The 17127-nt window shown below is 59.6% G+C and overlaps 1 protein-coding gene across 10 annotated transcripts in view; it reads left to right on the top strand.

The window, feature by feature from the left end:
• The window catches only part of FBRSL1 (fibrosin like 1), a 70398-nt gene extending 53276 nt beyond the window's left edge, over window positions 1-17122 (top strand). For 2 of the 10 annotated variants that reach the window (XM_049865763.1, XM_049865758.1), the window contains 15 exons: window positions 2082-2127; window positions 3025-3388; window positions 3470-3708; window positions 4401-4469; window positions 4639-4844; window positions 5484-5540; window positions 5787-5882; window positions 6373-6441; window positions 6617-6646; window positions 7158-7232; window positions 7506-7638; window positions 11861-11938; window positions 12146-12229; window positions 12490-12691; window positions 14599-17121. In XM_049865763.1, coding sequence (XP_049721720.1) covers window positions 2082-2127; window positions 3025-3388; window positions 3470-3708; window positions 4401-4469; window positions 4639-4844; window positions 5484-5540; window positions 5787-5882; window positions 6373-6441; window positions 6617-6646; window positions 7158-7232; window positions 7506-7638; window positions 11861-11938; window positions 12146-12229; window positions 12490-12691; window positions 14599-15484 — 2634 coding nt within the window. In that variant the 3' untranslated portion in view covers window positions 15485-17121. Of the gene's footprint in view, window positions 1-2081; window positions 2128-3024; window positions 3389-3469; window positions 3709-4400; window positions 4565-4638; window positions 4845-5483; window positions 5541-5786; window positions 5883-6372; window positions 6442-6616; window positions 6647-7157; window positions 7233-7505; window positions 7639-11860; window positions 11939-12145; window positions 12230-12489; window positions 12692-14598 lie in introns of all 10 variants that reach the window. The other 8 variants (XM_049865762.1, XM_049865759.1, XM_049865760.1 and 5 more) reach the window with 8 other exon arrangements.
• The last annotated feature ends 5 nt before the right edge of the window (window positions 17123-17127 follow it).

Raw genomic sequence — 17127 nt, 5'->3', positions numbered from 1 at the left:
GGGGGGCGATGGACAGGCAAGCCGAGGGTGAGAAGCTGGGGGTGGGGTCAGAGGGGTCGAGAAGAAATTGGGGCTGTTAGGGCAGTGGGGAGTGTCTGGTTCTGGTTGGCTCAAAAGGTACTCTTGACTGCTGTGTGCAAAGAGCTCCCCCCCCTTGAGATGCGTGCAGCTACTCCCATTTCCCCTGTACCCCCCAGTCGGCCCTGCTCTTCAGCAGACTTGGGGTGAACAGCAGAGATACCCCACCAAACAAACCCCTACCAAATACCCACCATGTGTGACAGTCGCACGGGAACCAGAGCTTGGAACAAGTACATTGCATTTCTGCCCAGATATACTGAATCAGAATCTACATTTTAACAAGGCTCCCAGGTGGTTCTTGTGTATGACACGTTTTGAGAATCTTGCTCTACTAGTGATTTTCAGAATTCGTCCCTTAGCATTGCCTGAGACCTTGTTAGAAATACGAATTCTCAGCGGGGTTTCAAACCAGAAAGAAGAACCGGCTCCAGGTCCTGGCAGGAGCGGGTGGGCACACGTGGCCATGCCCTGCAGCAGCCCATCCTGGAGGTCCCAGCCCCAGCGGAGGACTGTGAGCATCATCTGTGGAGGGGGGGAGGTGTCTGCAGGCACCTGTCAGCCCTCACCTGAGGGTAGGTCTCTGAGTCTCTGCACTCTGGCCTGTGGGTCCTGAGATGACTGTCTGGTCCACCCCTGGCACCCGTCGGGTGCCCTAAACTCTGCCACTGGCAGAGGGGGGAAGCCTTGTTTATGCCTTCCCTTGGGCTGGTGTCTGTTCTGTGTTTGTGGCCAGTTTGGGTCCGGTTTTGTGGGAATTGCTGTGGCCCCTCAAGAGGGCACCTCCTTTCCAGGCTGGTTTGTAAGCCTCCTGGGGCCACACTCACCTGGCTGGAGCTGACCCTGTCCCAGGTCCTGTGGGTTCCGTGAAGTAGAAGGTGATGGTTTACAGAGCCACATTTCCTGTCTTTTCCTTAGCTGGCAGGCTTTTGTGATGGGCTTGGAAAGAGCTTCCCCTCCCAGCAGGACCCCCCCACCCCAACCCCGTTGCTCGCCTGGCACATTTATGGCCTTGTTCTCATTTATGTCTGCGGCTGCGAGGAAGGAAGAGAGGTCTCTGCTTTGCCTCTTGGCTGGAACCACCTGTCCTCCCCACAGACCTGAAATGCTGTGGCCTGTGCTTAGAGCTGTTGTGGGTTCTCCTTTCTGTTTTCTCACTCTGTCAGTCTGTTCTGGCCTCAGTACCACGTTTTTCCAGTAGATTTTCTTGTGCTCTGAGGTCCACGCAGTAAAGTGCTCCCGTTACGCGGTCTAAGCCCTGGTGGTGCAGTAGCTAAGAGCTCAGGTTGCTAACCAAAAGGTCAGCAGTTCAAATCCACCAGCCACTCCTTGCAAACCCTGTGGGGCAGTTCTGCTCTGTCCTAAGTCGCTATGAGTCGGAGTCTACTCCACGGCAATAGGTGTGGTTTGTTTCAGGTGTAGGTGTGGTTTGTTTCAGGTGTAGGTATGGTTTGACCCGCTTTGACAAATGTAAATAACTACGTGCCCACCACCTCCGTCAAGATGCAGAACATGCCTCTCCCCTGGAGGGTTCCCTCCTGCTTCTGTAGTCAGTCTTTGCTCTCCACCACAATCACTGACCACTTCTTGATTCCACAGAATGTTCTAGAACTTCACACACACATGCTCCTCGTGTCAGTAGTTCCTTCCTGTTTATTGGGTGCAAGGTCCAGGTGCAGACATGCACGCCCTGACGACCAGCTGCGACTGAGGACCCTGGCGGCTGTGGTCCTCGATCCCCCTCTACCCAGGGCTTGTATACCGTATGGCATTTAAGTCCTAGTATGGGGAGAAGAGGCTTCTCCACATCAGCACGTCTTCTTGAGCGGGTTGCGTCTATGTCTTAATTCATGTCTGTCTTCACGTCCACGGTAGAGCTTGGTGGCCATGAAGGTCCTTGTTAGCGGTAGCTGCTCTTGCCCCTTTTGTGTCTACAGTGCCCACAGGGAGCAGACCCCACCTCACTACCCTCCTGGCATCTCACCCTCTTCTCTTTCTTGCAGGCGTCGGTGGGCTCAGAGAAGCTCTTCGCCCCAGCAGCCGACAGGGGTACGTGTCTCCCTGGGCCTGGGCCCCGGTCTTGATGAAGGGTGGGTAGCTCCCCGTTGTCATGGCGATGAGGACACGCTCTGGGTGGCCAGGATGGGGCAGGGCAGGGCTGGCAGGCAAGCCTGCTGCGTGAGTGCGTATGTGCCCACCCCTCCTGCAGTTCTCCACCAAGGACTTGGGGTTGGTTCCGGGCACCTAGGGGCGCGCAGAGCAGAGAGGGCGGGAGGCACTGAACAAGGGCGAGCAGCTGGAATGCAGCTTCAGCCTTACCCTGTGGACGGCCCTGAGCAGGTTCCCCAAGTCCCAGCAGTGTCTGTACCCCCTGGGAGTTGTGAGAAATGTAGGTTCCCCCTCGCCCCTCCCCAGGCTAAAGCTGGAGTGCCCCTGCACGGGCACCCAACCCTGCAGCCCCAGCATGCTGCGGTTAGAGGAGAACTGGGATAATCACTGTCCGTTCAGACTCAGCTCCTAGCACACGAGCCACCTTTCAGGTGCTCCTGGCAGTCAGGTGGGCAAGGCCAGGGCTCACTGTAGGGTCAGGATGGACCAGGCTCCAGTCCTGGCTGAGACCTCTCTCTGCCAGCCTCCCATCGGAAATGGGTGTGATAACAGGACCCCATGAGAAATGGCAGTGGTAAGAGGGCCCCCATCAGAAATGGGGGGTGATAACATGATACACCATCGCAAATGGGGACATTAAAAGATGAGAACATTTGGATTCTGGGCAGAGGGTCTGAATCCCAGCTCTCTGAGCAGCAGGCAGGGCGAGGGGAGCCCCCACTTTCTGTCCTGGAGCAGGTGACCCCACCGTGCCCTGAGCTGAACTGCAGGTGGCTCTGGGCTGTGAGGATGGCAGGCCACCCGCTCACACCACCGGTCTCTGTCTCCCTACCGCAGGCCCCTCGCTGGGGGAAAAGTTGGAGGTCACAGCCGTGACTGTGCCCAGGGTCTCAGGGCTGGAGCGGAGCCGTGAGCTGAGCACCGAGACGCCCTTTCTGCCTTCTGTGCCCAGCCCCGCGGCCGCCCCTGCGGCTACCACTGCCACTGCCGCCACCGTGCCCCCCTCGGGGCCCCCGCCAGGCACACGGGCCAGCCCCTTGGTGAAGAAGGAAGCCCCCGCCCTGCCCCGCCTGACCCCGCAGCCTCTGCTGCCGCACACGCCCCCCCAGACCCGGGCCCTGCTCCCCACACACGTGCCCCTCTCCCTGGGCACCTACCCGGGCCCCAGCCAGGCCACGCACGGCAACCTGCACACCCTCAGGTAGGGCCGGCCTTGCAGTGGGCAGGGGGCTGGCCGGAGGGGGGTGCCAGCCCTGCAGTGACCCGCCCCACCCCCCCGCAGGAGCAGCAGTGCGGGCAGCGGCCCCAGCCTTGGCCTCCCGAAGAACGTGACCCTGTCGCCTCACGGGCCAGGTCCCGCACTGGCCCTGCCCGGCTCTAACCTGTCTACCTCGCACTTGGCACTGCGGTCCCAGGCCCAGCACCAGCACCCTGCGGCAGCAATGTTCGCCGCTCCCCCGACACTGCCCCCTCCCCCGGCGCTCCCCACCAACAACCTGGTCCTCCCAGGGCACCCAGCCGGTAGGTCCCTGCACCATCCACTCACAACTCCACTGCGTCAGGGCTCCAGGGCCCCCCAGTCACTGAGCTTCCCCCCAGTATGCGAAGGGCAGGGTGGGACAGGGCTCTGCAGCTGCCCCTCTGCCCACCCTCTGTGGCCTCACCAGGCCAACCCTTCCCAGGGGCTCGCAGTCATGGGCTGGGCTGAGAAGGCTCCCTGCCCAGCTACAGGTCCTCGCCATACACATGCACACAGAAACCTGCACACAGACACATACATGCGCCCATGTGCACACAGGCACAGATGCTTACGTATGCATTCACACTCAGACAAGGCACACATGCACGTACACGCATGTACTTACATAGGAACACAGACACGTGCATGCACACAGGTATGCACATATGTATACAGACGTGCACGCCCTGCCTTGTCCTGCCTGTCCTGTGCCCTACACTCGTCCAGCAGGTAGGCTCAGCAGCATCCCATGGCAACAAGGCTTCCGAGAGCCTGCTCTCTGCCCCCATGCTCCGAGTGTCAACGGGGCCAAGGCCGGCTGGGTTGGGCGTGCAGGGATTCCATGTGGTCTGAGGTGGACACCCTGCCTGGCTTCTCCGCGCCCAGGTCCAACTGGTGCCTCAGGTGGCCCTGTGGCTGGTGTCCATGGCCACGGTGCCCGACAGCGGCTGACGGTCTTCTCTCTCACCTCCAGATGCCAGCCTGTTGGTCTCCCTCAGCCCACCAATCATGTACTGCCAGCCTCCCTCGGGGATTCTGATTGGTACTTGGTCACAGGCCCCCCTCTTCCCTCCACCCCTGAGTGTGCACCTGGCGAGCGGCCGCCGTGGTGGGGCCTGCCAAGACCGGGAGTGCCAGGTGACTACCCGCCTCGCCCCCCGGGAGCCCGTGGCCGACGTGCCTCTCTGTCTCTCTCTCTTCTTCTCTCGTAGATCACGAGCTACTCAGGCAAGAGCTGAACACGCGCTTTCTGGTCCAGAGCTCGGCGCGGCCCGGGGCCTCCTTGGGTCCGGGGGCGCCGCTGCGGGCGGAGTTCCACCAGCACCAACACACACACCAGCACACACACCAGCACCAACACTCATTCGCCCCCTTCCCGCCGGGGCTGCCCCCGATGCCGCCCGCCGCACCCCCGCCGGTGCGTAGGGGCGGGGGGCGGGGGGCGGGGGGCGCGGGCACGGCGCACTTGCACGCACGCACACACCACGGGCGGCCCGCTCCCATCCCGGCCGCACGCCTCTGCTGGGCAGCGCAGCGGGGCCACCCCGCTCCCCCGTCTCCCTCAGGGTCGTGCAGTCCACATGCGCCCACGGGACGGGTGCTAGGGCCATGTGAGCCCACACAGCCCGAGGGGCCCACAGGGACACAGGATCTCCCCCACCGGGCTTCCTGGTTTCCAAGGCCATGTCCTGTGAGCCAAGCTCCCACCGGTTGTCACCGGCAGCCACCCATGTGTTGGCTGTATGGCCTCTTCCTTCGTGCAGTGGCCGGCCCAGGCCCCGTGCCTGCCATGGCCTGGGCAAACCCCTCTGATCGTGGGCTGCTCTGCCGCTCAGGCTGTGGGTCCTGACCCTGCAGGGACACTAGTGGAAGGGACCTCGTCCTGGTCCCTGAACTTGGCCTGTGGGTCTGAGCTCAGGGCTAGGTCCAGGGAATGGCTGGCTGCCAGCTGCACAAGCCCCAGCTGGCATGGGGCACTGGGGGGTGGGGGTGCTGGGCCCAGCGGAGGGCGTTGCAGTGCAGTGGAGGCCTCACCCCCATTTCTTTTTTCTCTCAGTTTGACAAGTACGCCCCCAAGCTGGATAGCCCCTACTTCCGACATTCCAGTGTGAGCGTGAGTGTCCCTCAGGGCATCCCCTGAGAACCCCCACACTCTGGCCTGAGGCTGGGGGGGCACTGGGCATCAGGGTTGCTGGGCCTGGCACTGGGTGGGCAGGCCTCTCCTGCCCCCTACCACCTGGCTGAGGTTGTTCTCCAGGGGCGGTTGGGCGAGTCAGTGCTGCCTTCCTCTGGAGGTGGGGACCTGGTGGGCCCGGGTCTGTGGGATTGTTCCTGCCCCTAACCATGTGCCTCTCTGCAGTTCTTCCCATCCTACCCTCCGGCTGTCCCAGGCATGCCCGCCCTGCTGCCGCACCCCGGCCCCTTTGGGTCCCTGCAGGGCGCTTTCCAGCCCAAGGTACTTCAGGCAGGCGGGTGGGCACAGCTGGGGTGGCTCTTAGGGGAACTGCGTGTGTCCGGGGTCCAGGGTGGTGAGGTGGGGTCTGGGTGCCCACCTGCACAGGTACCTGTGGCGGGGGGGACACGTGGGCCCAGTAGGGAGCAAGCAGGTGCACGGCAGCCCTGCCCCCGCGGGGTCTCCCCGCCCTCCCTTCCAGCCTGGCTCAGCATCTAACCCTCCCAGTTCTGCTACCCTCCTCTTAGGCAGGAGCTCTTTGGGGGCGGGGCCAAGGTGAGGTCTGCTGGGCAGCCCAGAGTGGGGCACCTGGGTCCCTCACCCCATGGAAAGTTGGGCCTGCCCGCCACAGCCAGGCCCTACCCACCTCAAAGAATGTCCAGCAACCAGGTGCGGGGGGGTCCCAGTGAGGGGCCAGGCTCCCTGGGGATCACAGGCAGGGTGGTCTGTGCCCCCAACCCTGCAGGGGTTTCACGCCCCCCTCTCTCCTCAGGCATCCAGCCCCATTGAAGTGACAGGCCGGGCCAGTGCTGTCCATGCTCTCCTTCAGAAGGCCCCCGTGGTAGGTGCTGGCCCTTCCCCCACCCCTTCCCCAGACGGACCGCAAAGGCCACCCCCACCTAGGGGAGTCACAGGAGAAGGGCCTCGGGAGCCCTAGGTTCTGTCGCCTCCCATCCTCCCAGGGCTAGGCCACCTGCAGGGGTGGAGATGACATCTCTTCTCCGTATCCACCACAGGTGTCAGAGCATTACAGGACAGTGGTCAGGGTGAGTATACGTGTGTTTGTGTGAGCGTGTCTGTGTGCATGTGTGAGCGTGTCTGCATGATGTGTGAGAACGTCTGTGTGTATGTGTGAGCGTGTCTGAGTATGCATGCATGAACATGTCTGTGCATGTCTGTGTTAGCATATCTGTTAGTATATCTGAACGTATCTGCGTGTGTGATCATGTCTACATGAGTGTGTAAGCATTCTGTGTGTACATGTGTTAGTTTGTGTTAGTGTGCCTGTGTGAACGTGTCTGCATGCATGTCTGTGCATGTGTGAGCATGTCTGTATGTGCATGTCTGTTTACACCTGTGTGTGCGTGTTGTGTACCTATGAAATTATGCGAGTGTGTGTCTATGCATGTGAGCATGTCTGTATTTGTGTGTCCGTGTGCCTCCCCTGGGAGGAAGGGATCACTCCTGGGTGGGGGAGGAGCTTGGGGCATGTCGGGCAGGGGTGGGGGCGGGAGGTGGTGCTGTGCCCTCCCTGAGCTTGTCCCCCTTCTGTCCCAGCAGAAACCAGGGAAGTGGTGTGCGGTGCACGTGCAGATTGCCTGGCAGATCTACCATCATCAACAGAAGATAAAGGTGGGCTACATCACCATGTCATTGTTCACAGGCCAGGCATGGGTGTCCCTGCAACACAGGCTCAGTGCCTGGTGGCTCCCAGCATCCAAGGACCAGGTGGGAGGGGAGTGCAAGGGGGTGGGGATGGAGCCAGCGAGATGAGGTGGACTCTGGAGGCCAGGCGAGCCCAAGCGTGTGTGTGCATATGCGTGTGTGTGTGTGCTCACGTGCTCAGATCTCAGACCTCGCCGCCCCTTGGGCCAGGCTGCCACTTGGACACCTCCTGTCCCTCAGCAGATGCAGCTGGACCCCCACAAGCCGGAGGTGGGCACCAAGCTGGACCTGTTTAGCCGGCCCCCGGCCCCAGGCGTGTTTGCTGGTCTTCACTCCCCGCAGGACCTGACACGGCCCTTCTTCTCCAGCACCGGTGAGGCCTGTGGAGGGTGTGCTATCTGGCAAAGCATGCTTCCCACCCTCTGACCTCGGTACAGCCCCAGCCCTCGTCTGTGCCTGGGGTGGGAGAATGCTGTGGACACAGCAGCGTCCCTTTTGCTTTCTGTAGGGTAACTCCGGGTGAAGCTGAGGCAGTTCAGCCTCCAGTTCTCCCCCGCCCCAGCCTTTTCCCAGAGCCAGTCTGAGCCCCAGAAGGGGCAGGGGCAGTGGCGTGGAGCCCGTGAGGCTCCACACAGCCTTGGGGATCCCCCACTCACCCACACGCCTGGCTGAGGTCCTCCACTTGACTGCCTGCCCTGTCACACCCAGGGTCCTCACCGTAACTGCTGGCCCCCCGCACACCTGTCACACCTGGGGTCCTCTCCCCAACTGCCGGCCCCAGCACACCTGTCACACCCAGGGTCCTCACTGTGACTGCCGGCCCCTCACACGTCTGTCATACCCGGGGTCCTCTCCTTGACTGCCTGCCCCTCACATGTCTGTCACACCCAGGGTCCACACCCTGACTGCCTACCCCTACACATCTGTCACGCCCAGGGTCCTCTCCCCAACTGCCTGCCCCTACACGTCTGTCACACCCGGGGTCCTCTCCCCGACTGCCAGCCCCTTACACGTCTGTCACACCCAGGGTCCTTGCCCCAAATGCACGTGTCATACCTGTCACCCCTCACATGCCAGCTCCTCACATGCCAGCCTGACCCTTCTCTGGACTTCTTGTTGTGACATCATGCCCATCCCCCAGGCAGGACTCCCTTCCTGTCTCCCAGCCCAGCCTCCCTCCCAGGAGGGGTGTTTGGCTTTTCTCAGAAGGGCAGGAAACTGTTCGGCCCCCCTTGTCCACCACAGCCACACTTGTCTGCTCCCCTTGAGCTCGCTTCTGCGCCGGGTCCCCAACACCCCCAGGTCCACCAGGAGGCCTGCGGGACACGGTATGTGGTTGTACGCAAGGCCGTGATTCGTTATGACACAAGGGCAGAGAGCACAAACAGGGAAGAGGCATGTGGGGTGGAGTTGGGAGACACCAGGACAAGCTTCCAGGGTCCTTTCCTCATGGCATCACATGGGGCAGTCCATTCCCTCAGCGATGAGTGTGCATGTGTGACGTGTTGTCCCCCAGGGAGGCTCGTTAGAGACTTGCACCCAGGGTTTTTGGGGCTGGTCAGTAGGCATCTCCGCCTGGCACCTTCCTCCCTGAGGAAGCAGGGGGTCAGCACAGCCCACATTGTTTGCACACAGTCTAGGCATAGGCAGATACCTCATCGGGGGGCGATGAGGCTCTGCAGGAATCCAGGCTCCCAGACGCCGGCTGGGGCCACTTTGTAGCAGCCCTAGTGTGACGGCCACCCGAGCCTGCCGCAGGCTTCTCAAGAGCTCTGTTCCATGGTCCCTCTCCCTGGTGCGCTCTCCCTGACTGCCCTGTCCAGGCAAGCACCCACCCCCAGTCTGTTCACATGGCACCCATGTCACACAGTACATATGTCTGGTTGTGGCCTGTGGGGGCAGGGCCTCCTTGCTTCACCACGGGACCCCCCTGACCTGGGCTGGCACCACAAGCACCAGGGTGTCCACTCAGTCTAGGGTGTCAGCTCTGGGCCTTCAACCCTCTTTGTGTCCCCCACCCCTGCCCCCATCCTAGTGCCTTTTCCTTCCATGGACACCCAGCTGTCCAGAACATTACTGACCCCATGATTGTGTGTTCACACATGTGTGCCCGCGTGTGACCTCATGTGACCTCGTGGCCGTGTGGAACCCCTTCGAGCAGCCTCACAGCCAATCTTTGCGTCTGGTGGTTAGGTCCTTGCCTTGCTCTTCTGTGAAAATTTTAAATCTGCTTGTCAAGTTCTACCAATAGCTCTTGGTTGGGGGCGGGGGCAGTAGTTTATTGGAATTGGGTTGAAAATGTTCATTAAATTGAAGAGAATTCATATCTATATGGTAATGTCTCTCTGTCCATAACTATGGTATATCTCTCGCATTTATATGGGTCTTGTTAGAATTATTCCAAGATGTTTTGTAGTTTTTTCGTATGTTGTGATTGGCATTTCGAAAACTACGTTTTCTAAGGGGCTGTTGCATATTGACTTCTCAATATCGATTTGTATGTCATATATTGACTCTGGACCTAGCAATCTTGTTAAGTTCTTATTAATCAACATAAATTATTTGTAGATTCCTTTGCATTTCCTGTTTAGAAAATCACTTCTACAAATGACGATAGTTGTTTCTTTAATCCAAACCAGAGAACTTTTGTTTCCTCCTCTTATCTTACTGGCCTCCAGTACAAGGTGGAGTAGGAACAGTGACCATAGGCATCACGGCTGCTTCTGGGCCTAAATGGGGTACATCCAGCACCAGTAGCCCCTCCTGTCACGACTGGGTGCTGAGTGCCAAGGCGTGCTTTTTCTGCATCTGTTAAGTTCATCCTGTTGTTTTTATCCTTTAATCCACTGCGTTGCTGGGAGAAGCCCAACCTGGTCCCGATGGATAAGCATTTTTATGTCTTCCTGGAATCACCTGGCCAACATTTTGTTGGCGATTGGTTTCCTGAGTGGGTCTGGCGTGTATTTCCCTTCCTGCTGTGACTCTGGCTAGTTCTGTTGTCAAGGGTGTGTCTGCCTCCCGTAAACGTGTTGAGTTTCCCTTTTTCTGTTCTCTGGAAGCATTTTTCTGAGACTGAAGTCATTTTTGCTTTAAAGACTTGGTAGAACTCGCATATTAAGCTTCCTGGCTTGATGATTTATACTCGTGGGTATTTTTCTTTATTGGGCATAGAACTATTTAAGTTTTCTGTTTTTGAGTCTGTTTTTGTAACAAACTTTTCTAGGAATTAGTTGAGATCAATGTAAATTTTAATATCTATTAACGTCAACATGTTCACCATCTCCTCTTACCGCTGACTCTTAGGATTGCTTAGCTGTACCTTCTACCTTCTTTTCCCCTGATCAGTCTTGTCAGAGATCTATTTTCTTAGCATCTAAAAAGAAAGTCGTAGCTTTGTGATCCCCTCGCCTATGTGTTTGCTTTCTCCCTTCTACTTTATGTACACTTTGCCTTGTTCTGCCTTCTCAAGTTGCAGGTTTAGAATATTAAGTCTTTGGCGTTTTCCCATAATGTGTATCCCACTGCCGTCCAGTTGATTCCAACTCAAGGTGACAGAGTAGAACTGCTCCGTAGGGTTTAACCCTGTACATTCCTGTTTCCTAACTGCAGTCCATGTGTTTTGATACGTTATATTTTCAGTAGCACTGGGGTCAAACTATTTTCCGATCTGGCGTTTTTGATTTACAGGTTATTTGGAAGTGTGGATTTACATCTACGGAGTGGGACTGTTGCAGCTGGGAGCTCAGGGGAGACCAGCCATCTGCAGTGGGGGGCTGGGAGGGTATTTGGAGGTGCCATTGTTGGCAGTTCCTCCAAATTAAGCCTTGGAGAGAGTTGGAGTGGCAGAAGGATGGGGACCCCCTGTTTTTGCCTCTGGAACAAAGAAGGATGTGTGCCCCTCTCAGGGACCTGACAGCCACAGCAGTGTCTCCTACTGGCTCTTCACAAGGCTGGTTTATTCCCACCCCCAGCTGCTGTCTGGCGCTTGGCTGCAGGGGGGCCTCTGAGGGGCTCTGGGTGTCAGAGGAGCCACGGGTGATGGGGCAGATGCTGAGGGGACCTCGGTGCAGCCTGAGCCCCACAGGGTGGATGGGAGGCTGTGCCGTCTTCAGCTTTCACGACTCAGTTGTGCCATCGGGACAGAAAACCCAACCCACTGTCTTAGGTAAACAGGATCATTTCCAGCCCTCAAAGCTGACAGCTCCAAGGTCCTTGGCATCAGGACCAGCCCGATGACAGCGCAGTGTCTCTGGGCCTGTTCTCTGTTTCTGCACATGTCTTGGTCCTGTCTTCCCTCCCTGTTCCACCTTGGGGTCCCATATTGTCATCCTCCCAGACTGGGGGAGGGGAGTCTCTTTTTAGCAGTCTAAGTCCACCTCTTCCTGTGGGCAAACCTAGTCAAGTGTTTCATCCCAAAGTCAGAGTGAGGACAAGAGAATAGGAGGCAGTGGCTCCCAGAGGGAAACTGGGGTGCCCCACACCCCATGAACGACACTGCAGACCCAGTCAGCTGCCGGCGGGACTCCCGGGTCCAAGACTGTGGCTGCAGTGGAGCCTGAGGCCCTGGTCCATCTGCCACCCCTTCCCTCTGCCAGGTGCCGCTCACCCCACCGCCAGCCCATTCGGACCCTCTGCTCATCACAGCAGCTTCCTGCCCACCAGTCATCTGGCAGGTAGGTACCCGGCCCAAGGCCTGTGACACCCTGACCAGCTCCCTCAGCAGACTGGGGGCGGGGATGACCCCAGGTCCCAGGGCACCCCGCAAGTGCTTGGGTAGCACCTGCTAGGCTCAAAGCCTCTGCAGTGGGGCCAGTGGGGAGTGGGGCGGAGCGGAGCCACGTGGGGCCATACAGATCCCGTGCCCTGCCCTACCTCCACAGACCCTTTCAGCAGATCGAGCACCTTCGGAGGCCTGGCCAGCCTGGGGAGCAATGCCTTTGGGGGCCTGGGCAGCCACGCACTGAGTAAGGGCCCCTCCCTCCGCCGGCGCATGCCCCGCCCTTTCCCGCCCCCTCCTTGTGCAAGCCCTCCACACCTGCGCCCTGTCTGCACAGGCCCTCCCCTCGCAGGACCCCCTGGAACTTTAAGCTTCCGCCTGGGAGAGGACTCCTGAGATGGGCGGGACCTCCCACTCCGGGCCTCCTGGGCGCAGCCCTCCACAGTTTGTGCTGGGTCGGTCCTGTGGAGTGGCCTGCCTCACACCCCCTCCTGGCCCCCACTGCAGCAGCCGGTGGTGCCTTTGCCCACAAGGAGGGCTCCTCACTTCACGGCTTGCACAGCCCCCAAGAGGCCTGGAGCCGGCTGCACCGGGCCCCGCCCTCCTTCCCCACGCCGCCCTCGTGGCCCAAGCCGGTGGACGCTGAGCGCGTCTCCACCCTGACCAACCACGACCGAGAGCCGGACAAGGGCAGGGAGGAGCGTGAGCGGTGAGTGGGCTGCGGAGTGGACATGGGGGCAACGCGCAGGGCCGGAGACCAGGGAGGAAGGACCACCCTGAGGCTCCCAGTGGGAGGAGCCCGGAGGCTGCTCACAGGCCGGGGTGGGGACGGCCAGCAGTCACAGAAAGATGCGCAGGGCTCCCCAGGCTGCATGTCTGGGGCCATCCGAGGGAAGGCAAGGGTGGAAGAGGGGAGCGGGGTCGTGGGCCCAGGGGGTGTGGCCGTGGGCTGGCGTTTGAGAGCAGAGGGACCCCACTTCTCTGGGGCTGTCCAGCACCAGTTGAAAGAGGAGAAGTCTTATTTGCGTCTGTATACAGCCTGAGACTAAGGTGCATCTGACCCAAGCCATGGTATTTTCAATCACATCATATGCGTGCGAGAGCTGGACAATGAGTAAGGAAGGCCCAAGAAGAATTGTTGCCTTTGAATTGTGGTGTTGGCAAAGAATGGACAAATCTGTGTTGGAAGAAATACAACCAGAATGCTCCTTAGAAGCAAGAATGGCGAGGCTGCGTCTTACATACTTTGGACATGTTGTCAGGAGAGATCAGTGCCTGGAGAAGGACATCATGCTTGGCAGAGTACAGGGTCAGCGGAAAAGAGGAAGACCCTCAACGAGGTGGATTGACACAGTGGCTGCAACAGTGGGCTCAAGCATAACAACGATTGTAAGGATGGCTCAGGACCCAGCAGTGTTTCGTTCTTTGGTACATGAGGTTGCTATGAGTCAGAACCGACTCGACGGCACCTAACAGCAACACGACTTGAGAAATTGGGCAACTGCAAACACAAAGCAGCCTCCTTGCCCTCCCGCAAGTGCCCTGGCGGGAGGTCTGCCGCCTCAGCAGGTCCTTGTCTTCGTGACCCCCAATTCCAGCCTCTCCCACTGCAGCCTTTATAAAGATGAGGGGAGGAGGCAGCGTAGCAGTCCCCATAAGCCAAAACCACTCATTGCAGACTTCAGACCGGAACCTCAGACGGGCAGGCGGTGCCTGTGGTCCTGGAGCAGGGAGGGCAACAGCACCCAGGGGCAGTCTCTAAGTTGCACCCTCAATTTAAGCACCCAAGGGCAGTCTCTAAGCTGAGCCCCCCCATTTGAGCACCCTTAACGGTCTGTAAACTGCGCCACCCCTCCAGTTTCAAGATGAACAGACGTGGATAGCAGCAACCTATCAGCATAAACTTTCCCCTCCCTTTCCAGCTGCCTCAGTCAAGCACCTTTAATGTTTGTGCCTCGTCAGGTGCCCCCATGGACTTGAGCTGGGGGGAGCAACTGCCCCCATACCCCACCCTCCCTTCACTAGCCCCTGGGTGGAGGCTGCATTGTTTGGCAACAGGGTCAGGACAGGCCTCTGAGGCTGTGAGCTGGGGAGATGGCAGTGACAAGCAGCAGCCAGGCAGCACCCCAAAACAGAAGTGCTTGGGTGACTTTGGGTTCTTCCCGGACAGAGTGGATGGGAAGCCTGTTCAGTCTGGTAGGGCAGGTCTACTGTCCAGGGCACCTCGTCCTCGGAGAAAAAGGCCTCCCGATGGCCACCTGTTTGTTAGTGGCACTTTGCTGTAAAGTCCTAGCACCCCTGAGTTACGCCCAAGGGGACTATGGGGGGAGGGGGGTGCAGAGTCTCCTGCAGGTGTCGATCTCGGTGTCCAGAGCCCAGTGGTTCTACTCCATACGTGGTGTCCAAGCACCCCAGGGGCAGAGGTGGGTTTGGGCCAGGTGTGGGGTGCGGGCTTGGGTGGTCTCCATCCCACGGGAGCTAAGCGACACACAGACCAATCCCCCGAGGGACCTGCCAGTTGAGACCCGACTTTGGGAGGAAACCCGGAGGGCCGGGAGGCTGCAAACCCTGTGGCTGCCTCTTGCCCACAGTGACCGCTGCCTTGTCCGCCCCCAGGGACGCCCTGGACAAGATGCGCCTGCTGAGCCGGGCCTCACCCGCTGCGCCGCTCGGCCACCCCGTCAGCGGCCTTCTGCTCCTCCGCGGCGGCAGCCAGGGCGAATCGGGGCGGCCCGGGGTCCCCACCGAACGCGAGGCGGCTGAACCTCGCGTCAAGGAGAGCCGCTCGCCGGCCAAGGAGGACAGCGCCAAGGCGGCCGCGCGCCCGCCATCTCCCTACAGCAAGGCGGCCCTAGGGGACACCCTGCGCCTGGCGGGCCTGCTGGGTCGCGAGCCCGAGAGCCAGCCTGAGTCCGCGGCCGCCGCGCCGCCCCAGGGCCCCGTGAAGGTCAAGGAGGAGCGGCGCGAGGAAACAGACGCGCCCGCGCTGGGGCCCCCGGCCGGCCGCGAGCGCCCCGGCTTCGCGTGGGAGCCGCCGCGCCGGGCCTGCTCCGCCGCGCCAGCGCCCCACGAGCAGGCCGAGCGCGCCTACCGCGACCGCGAGCCGCACGACTACAGCCCTGAGCGCCGGCGGGCCGCGCGCCGGGACGAGCTGGAGCGCGCGCGAGCCGCGCCGCACCTTCCCGCGCACCTGGGCGCGCACCTGCCGGCCGCCGGCCCCTCCCTGGACGGCGCCGCGCTGCTGCCGCCGCCGCTGGGCGCCCTGCACTACCCGCGCCTCGCGCCCGCTGGCGCCGCGCTGCACAACGGGCTCCTGGCGCGGACACCGCCCGCCGCCTCCGCCGCTCTGGGCGCCCCGCCGCCCCTGGTGGCCGCGCCCCCCACGCCGCCCGCCGCCCCAGGGCCGCCGCCCCCGCGCAGGACTACGCCCCTCGGGCCCGGCCCCGGCGAGGCGCGCGACTACTCCCCGACCCGCAACCCGCAGGAGGTGGAGGCGCGGTAGTCCCCGGGGCGGCCGCCCTCCCTGGGCGGCCGGTGTGCACCAGGGACCCTTTCACAAATGCACTGCTGTAAACTTTTTTACGTGTAAATTTCTAGAACTTAAGCACAGTTCCACAAATCCCGGGGCGACGCTCGCTTCTCCCGCTACTGCGGGATCGGGGTTAACTGCAGCCCCCCCGGAGGTGCGCTCTTGTTTTCGGAGCCTGAGAATAGGCTATTGTTGGAAAAAAAATTAGAGTTTGTACGTTTTTTCCCAAAGGTAAGACTCGTTTTTAATGGATTTGTAATTTTTTTAATTTTGTGCTCTTTAGACATTTTAAAGAAACAACCAAAAAAAAAAAAAAAGCGTTTGCTTTTCTGTTTTTAGTTTAATTTGCAATTTTTCGGCCTCAGATCCCTCTCGAGATCCCCAGGGTTCCTTTGTCTTATTTATGGAGAAATAAACGGGCCCTTAGTCCAGCGCACTGTGAGGCCAGCCCTGGCCCTCCCGGTACTCGGAAACGAAGCTACAGATACGTATTGAAATAACCATAATGTACAAAAGTTTGTCTTTTGCCTTATTCTTTTATGCAAAAGTGTAAGAAGTTTCTTTCTTTCTTTTTTTTTTTTAAGAAAACAAGTGTAAATAGTCTGTTAATATAAATACAGGATGTTATTAAATTCTTAACCTAGTGGACTTTATAAGAAGTTTCTAGAAATCTCTCTGGTTATCTGTTTAACATGGTCACAAAAAACCCACCCGCTGTCAGTTGGCAACACTCTGAAGTTGAACTGCAGCGACTCGACTATGCAATCCCCGAGGCAGGTCTCCGTGACCTTGGAGGAGCGGGTTCCACGCCGAGCACCCGCCCACCCGCAGGAATGTCCCGGCACCTGCAGCGCCTCGTGGAGATGGACCCAGCTGACGGGCCCAGCTACACACCGCGCGGCTGGGGCCAGGGACGCTCTGTGGACCCCTGTGCTCGCTGGCAGTGTTCTTGGTATCAGTATTGCAGACCAGTGGAATGGTAGATGTGCAGGAGTCTACAGGTGTGTCACAAAGAGACGTTTGTACATTTTCTCTCCGACATGAAGGCGTCTGCGGATGTGTCTCTGCTGCTCCCCCACACCTGCTCCCAGTCCCCTTTTGGTTTCCGGTTTTGTGTTCCTGAGCCCACGAGCACCACGTCCGGCTGTGAAGCCCCTTTTCTATCTCCTGGTGTCCACGGCGTGCGCCTGTGCTGGGCTTCTGAGCCTCAACGGAGTTCCCAGCCGCAGCCGTTGGCTCTGTTCACTTGGGGACCTCAGGCCCCTTTCCCACCGTGGACGCGGTTCTCTTAAGCGTTCTGTCCCCATGTCAGTCACTGAGGATAAATACAACTTTGGTTTTGGATGAACGGCGGTTGCGTGTTTTGTGTGGCGTTTGTGTGAGAAGGGAGCCCTGATGTGCCTCAAGAGGCCTGCCAGCTGCGTCGGGGGAGTCCCTCCCTGTTAGAAACCTGTCCCCGAAGAGGGCATCATGGGCTTTAGTCCTGGCCTCTCTCTTGAAGGTTCCTACCCTTCTGCCCCAGGCCCTTTGCTCCTGATAGTCCCTCTCCTGAAACACTGTCCCCCTTCTGGCCTCGGCATGATGGCTTCTGACTTGGGTCACTTGTCCTGGCGGCC

Source organism: Elephas maximus, chromosome 22 (genome assembly GCF_024166365.1).
Source record: "Elephas maximus indicus isolate mEleMax1 chromosome 22, mEleMax1 primary haplotype, whole genome shotgun sequence".
In the NCBI taxonomy this organism is placed as follows: Eukaryota; Metazoa; Chordata; class Mammalia; order Proboscidea; family Elephantidae; genus Elephas; species Elephas maximus.
This window is presented reverse-complemented; position numbering and strand designations above follow the sequence as displayed.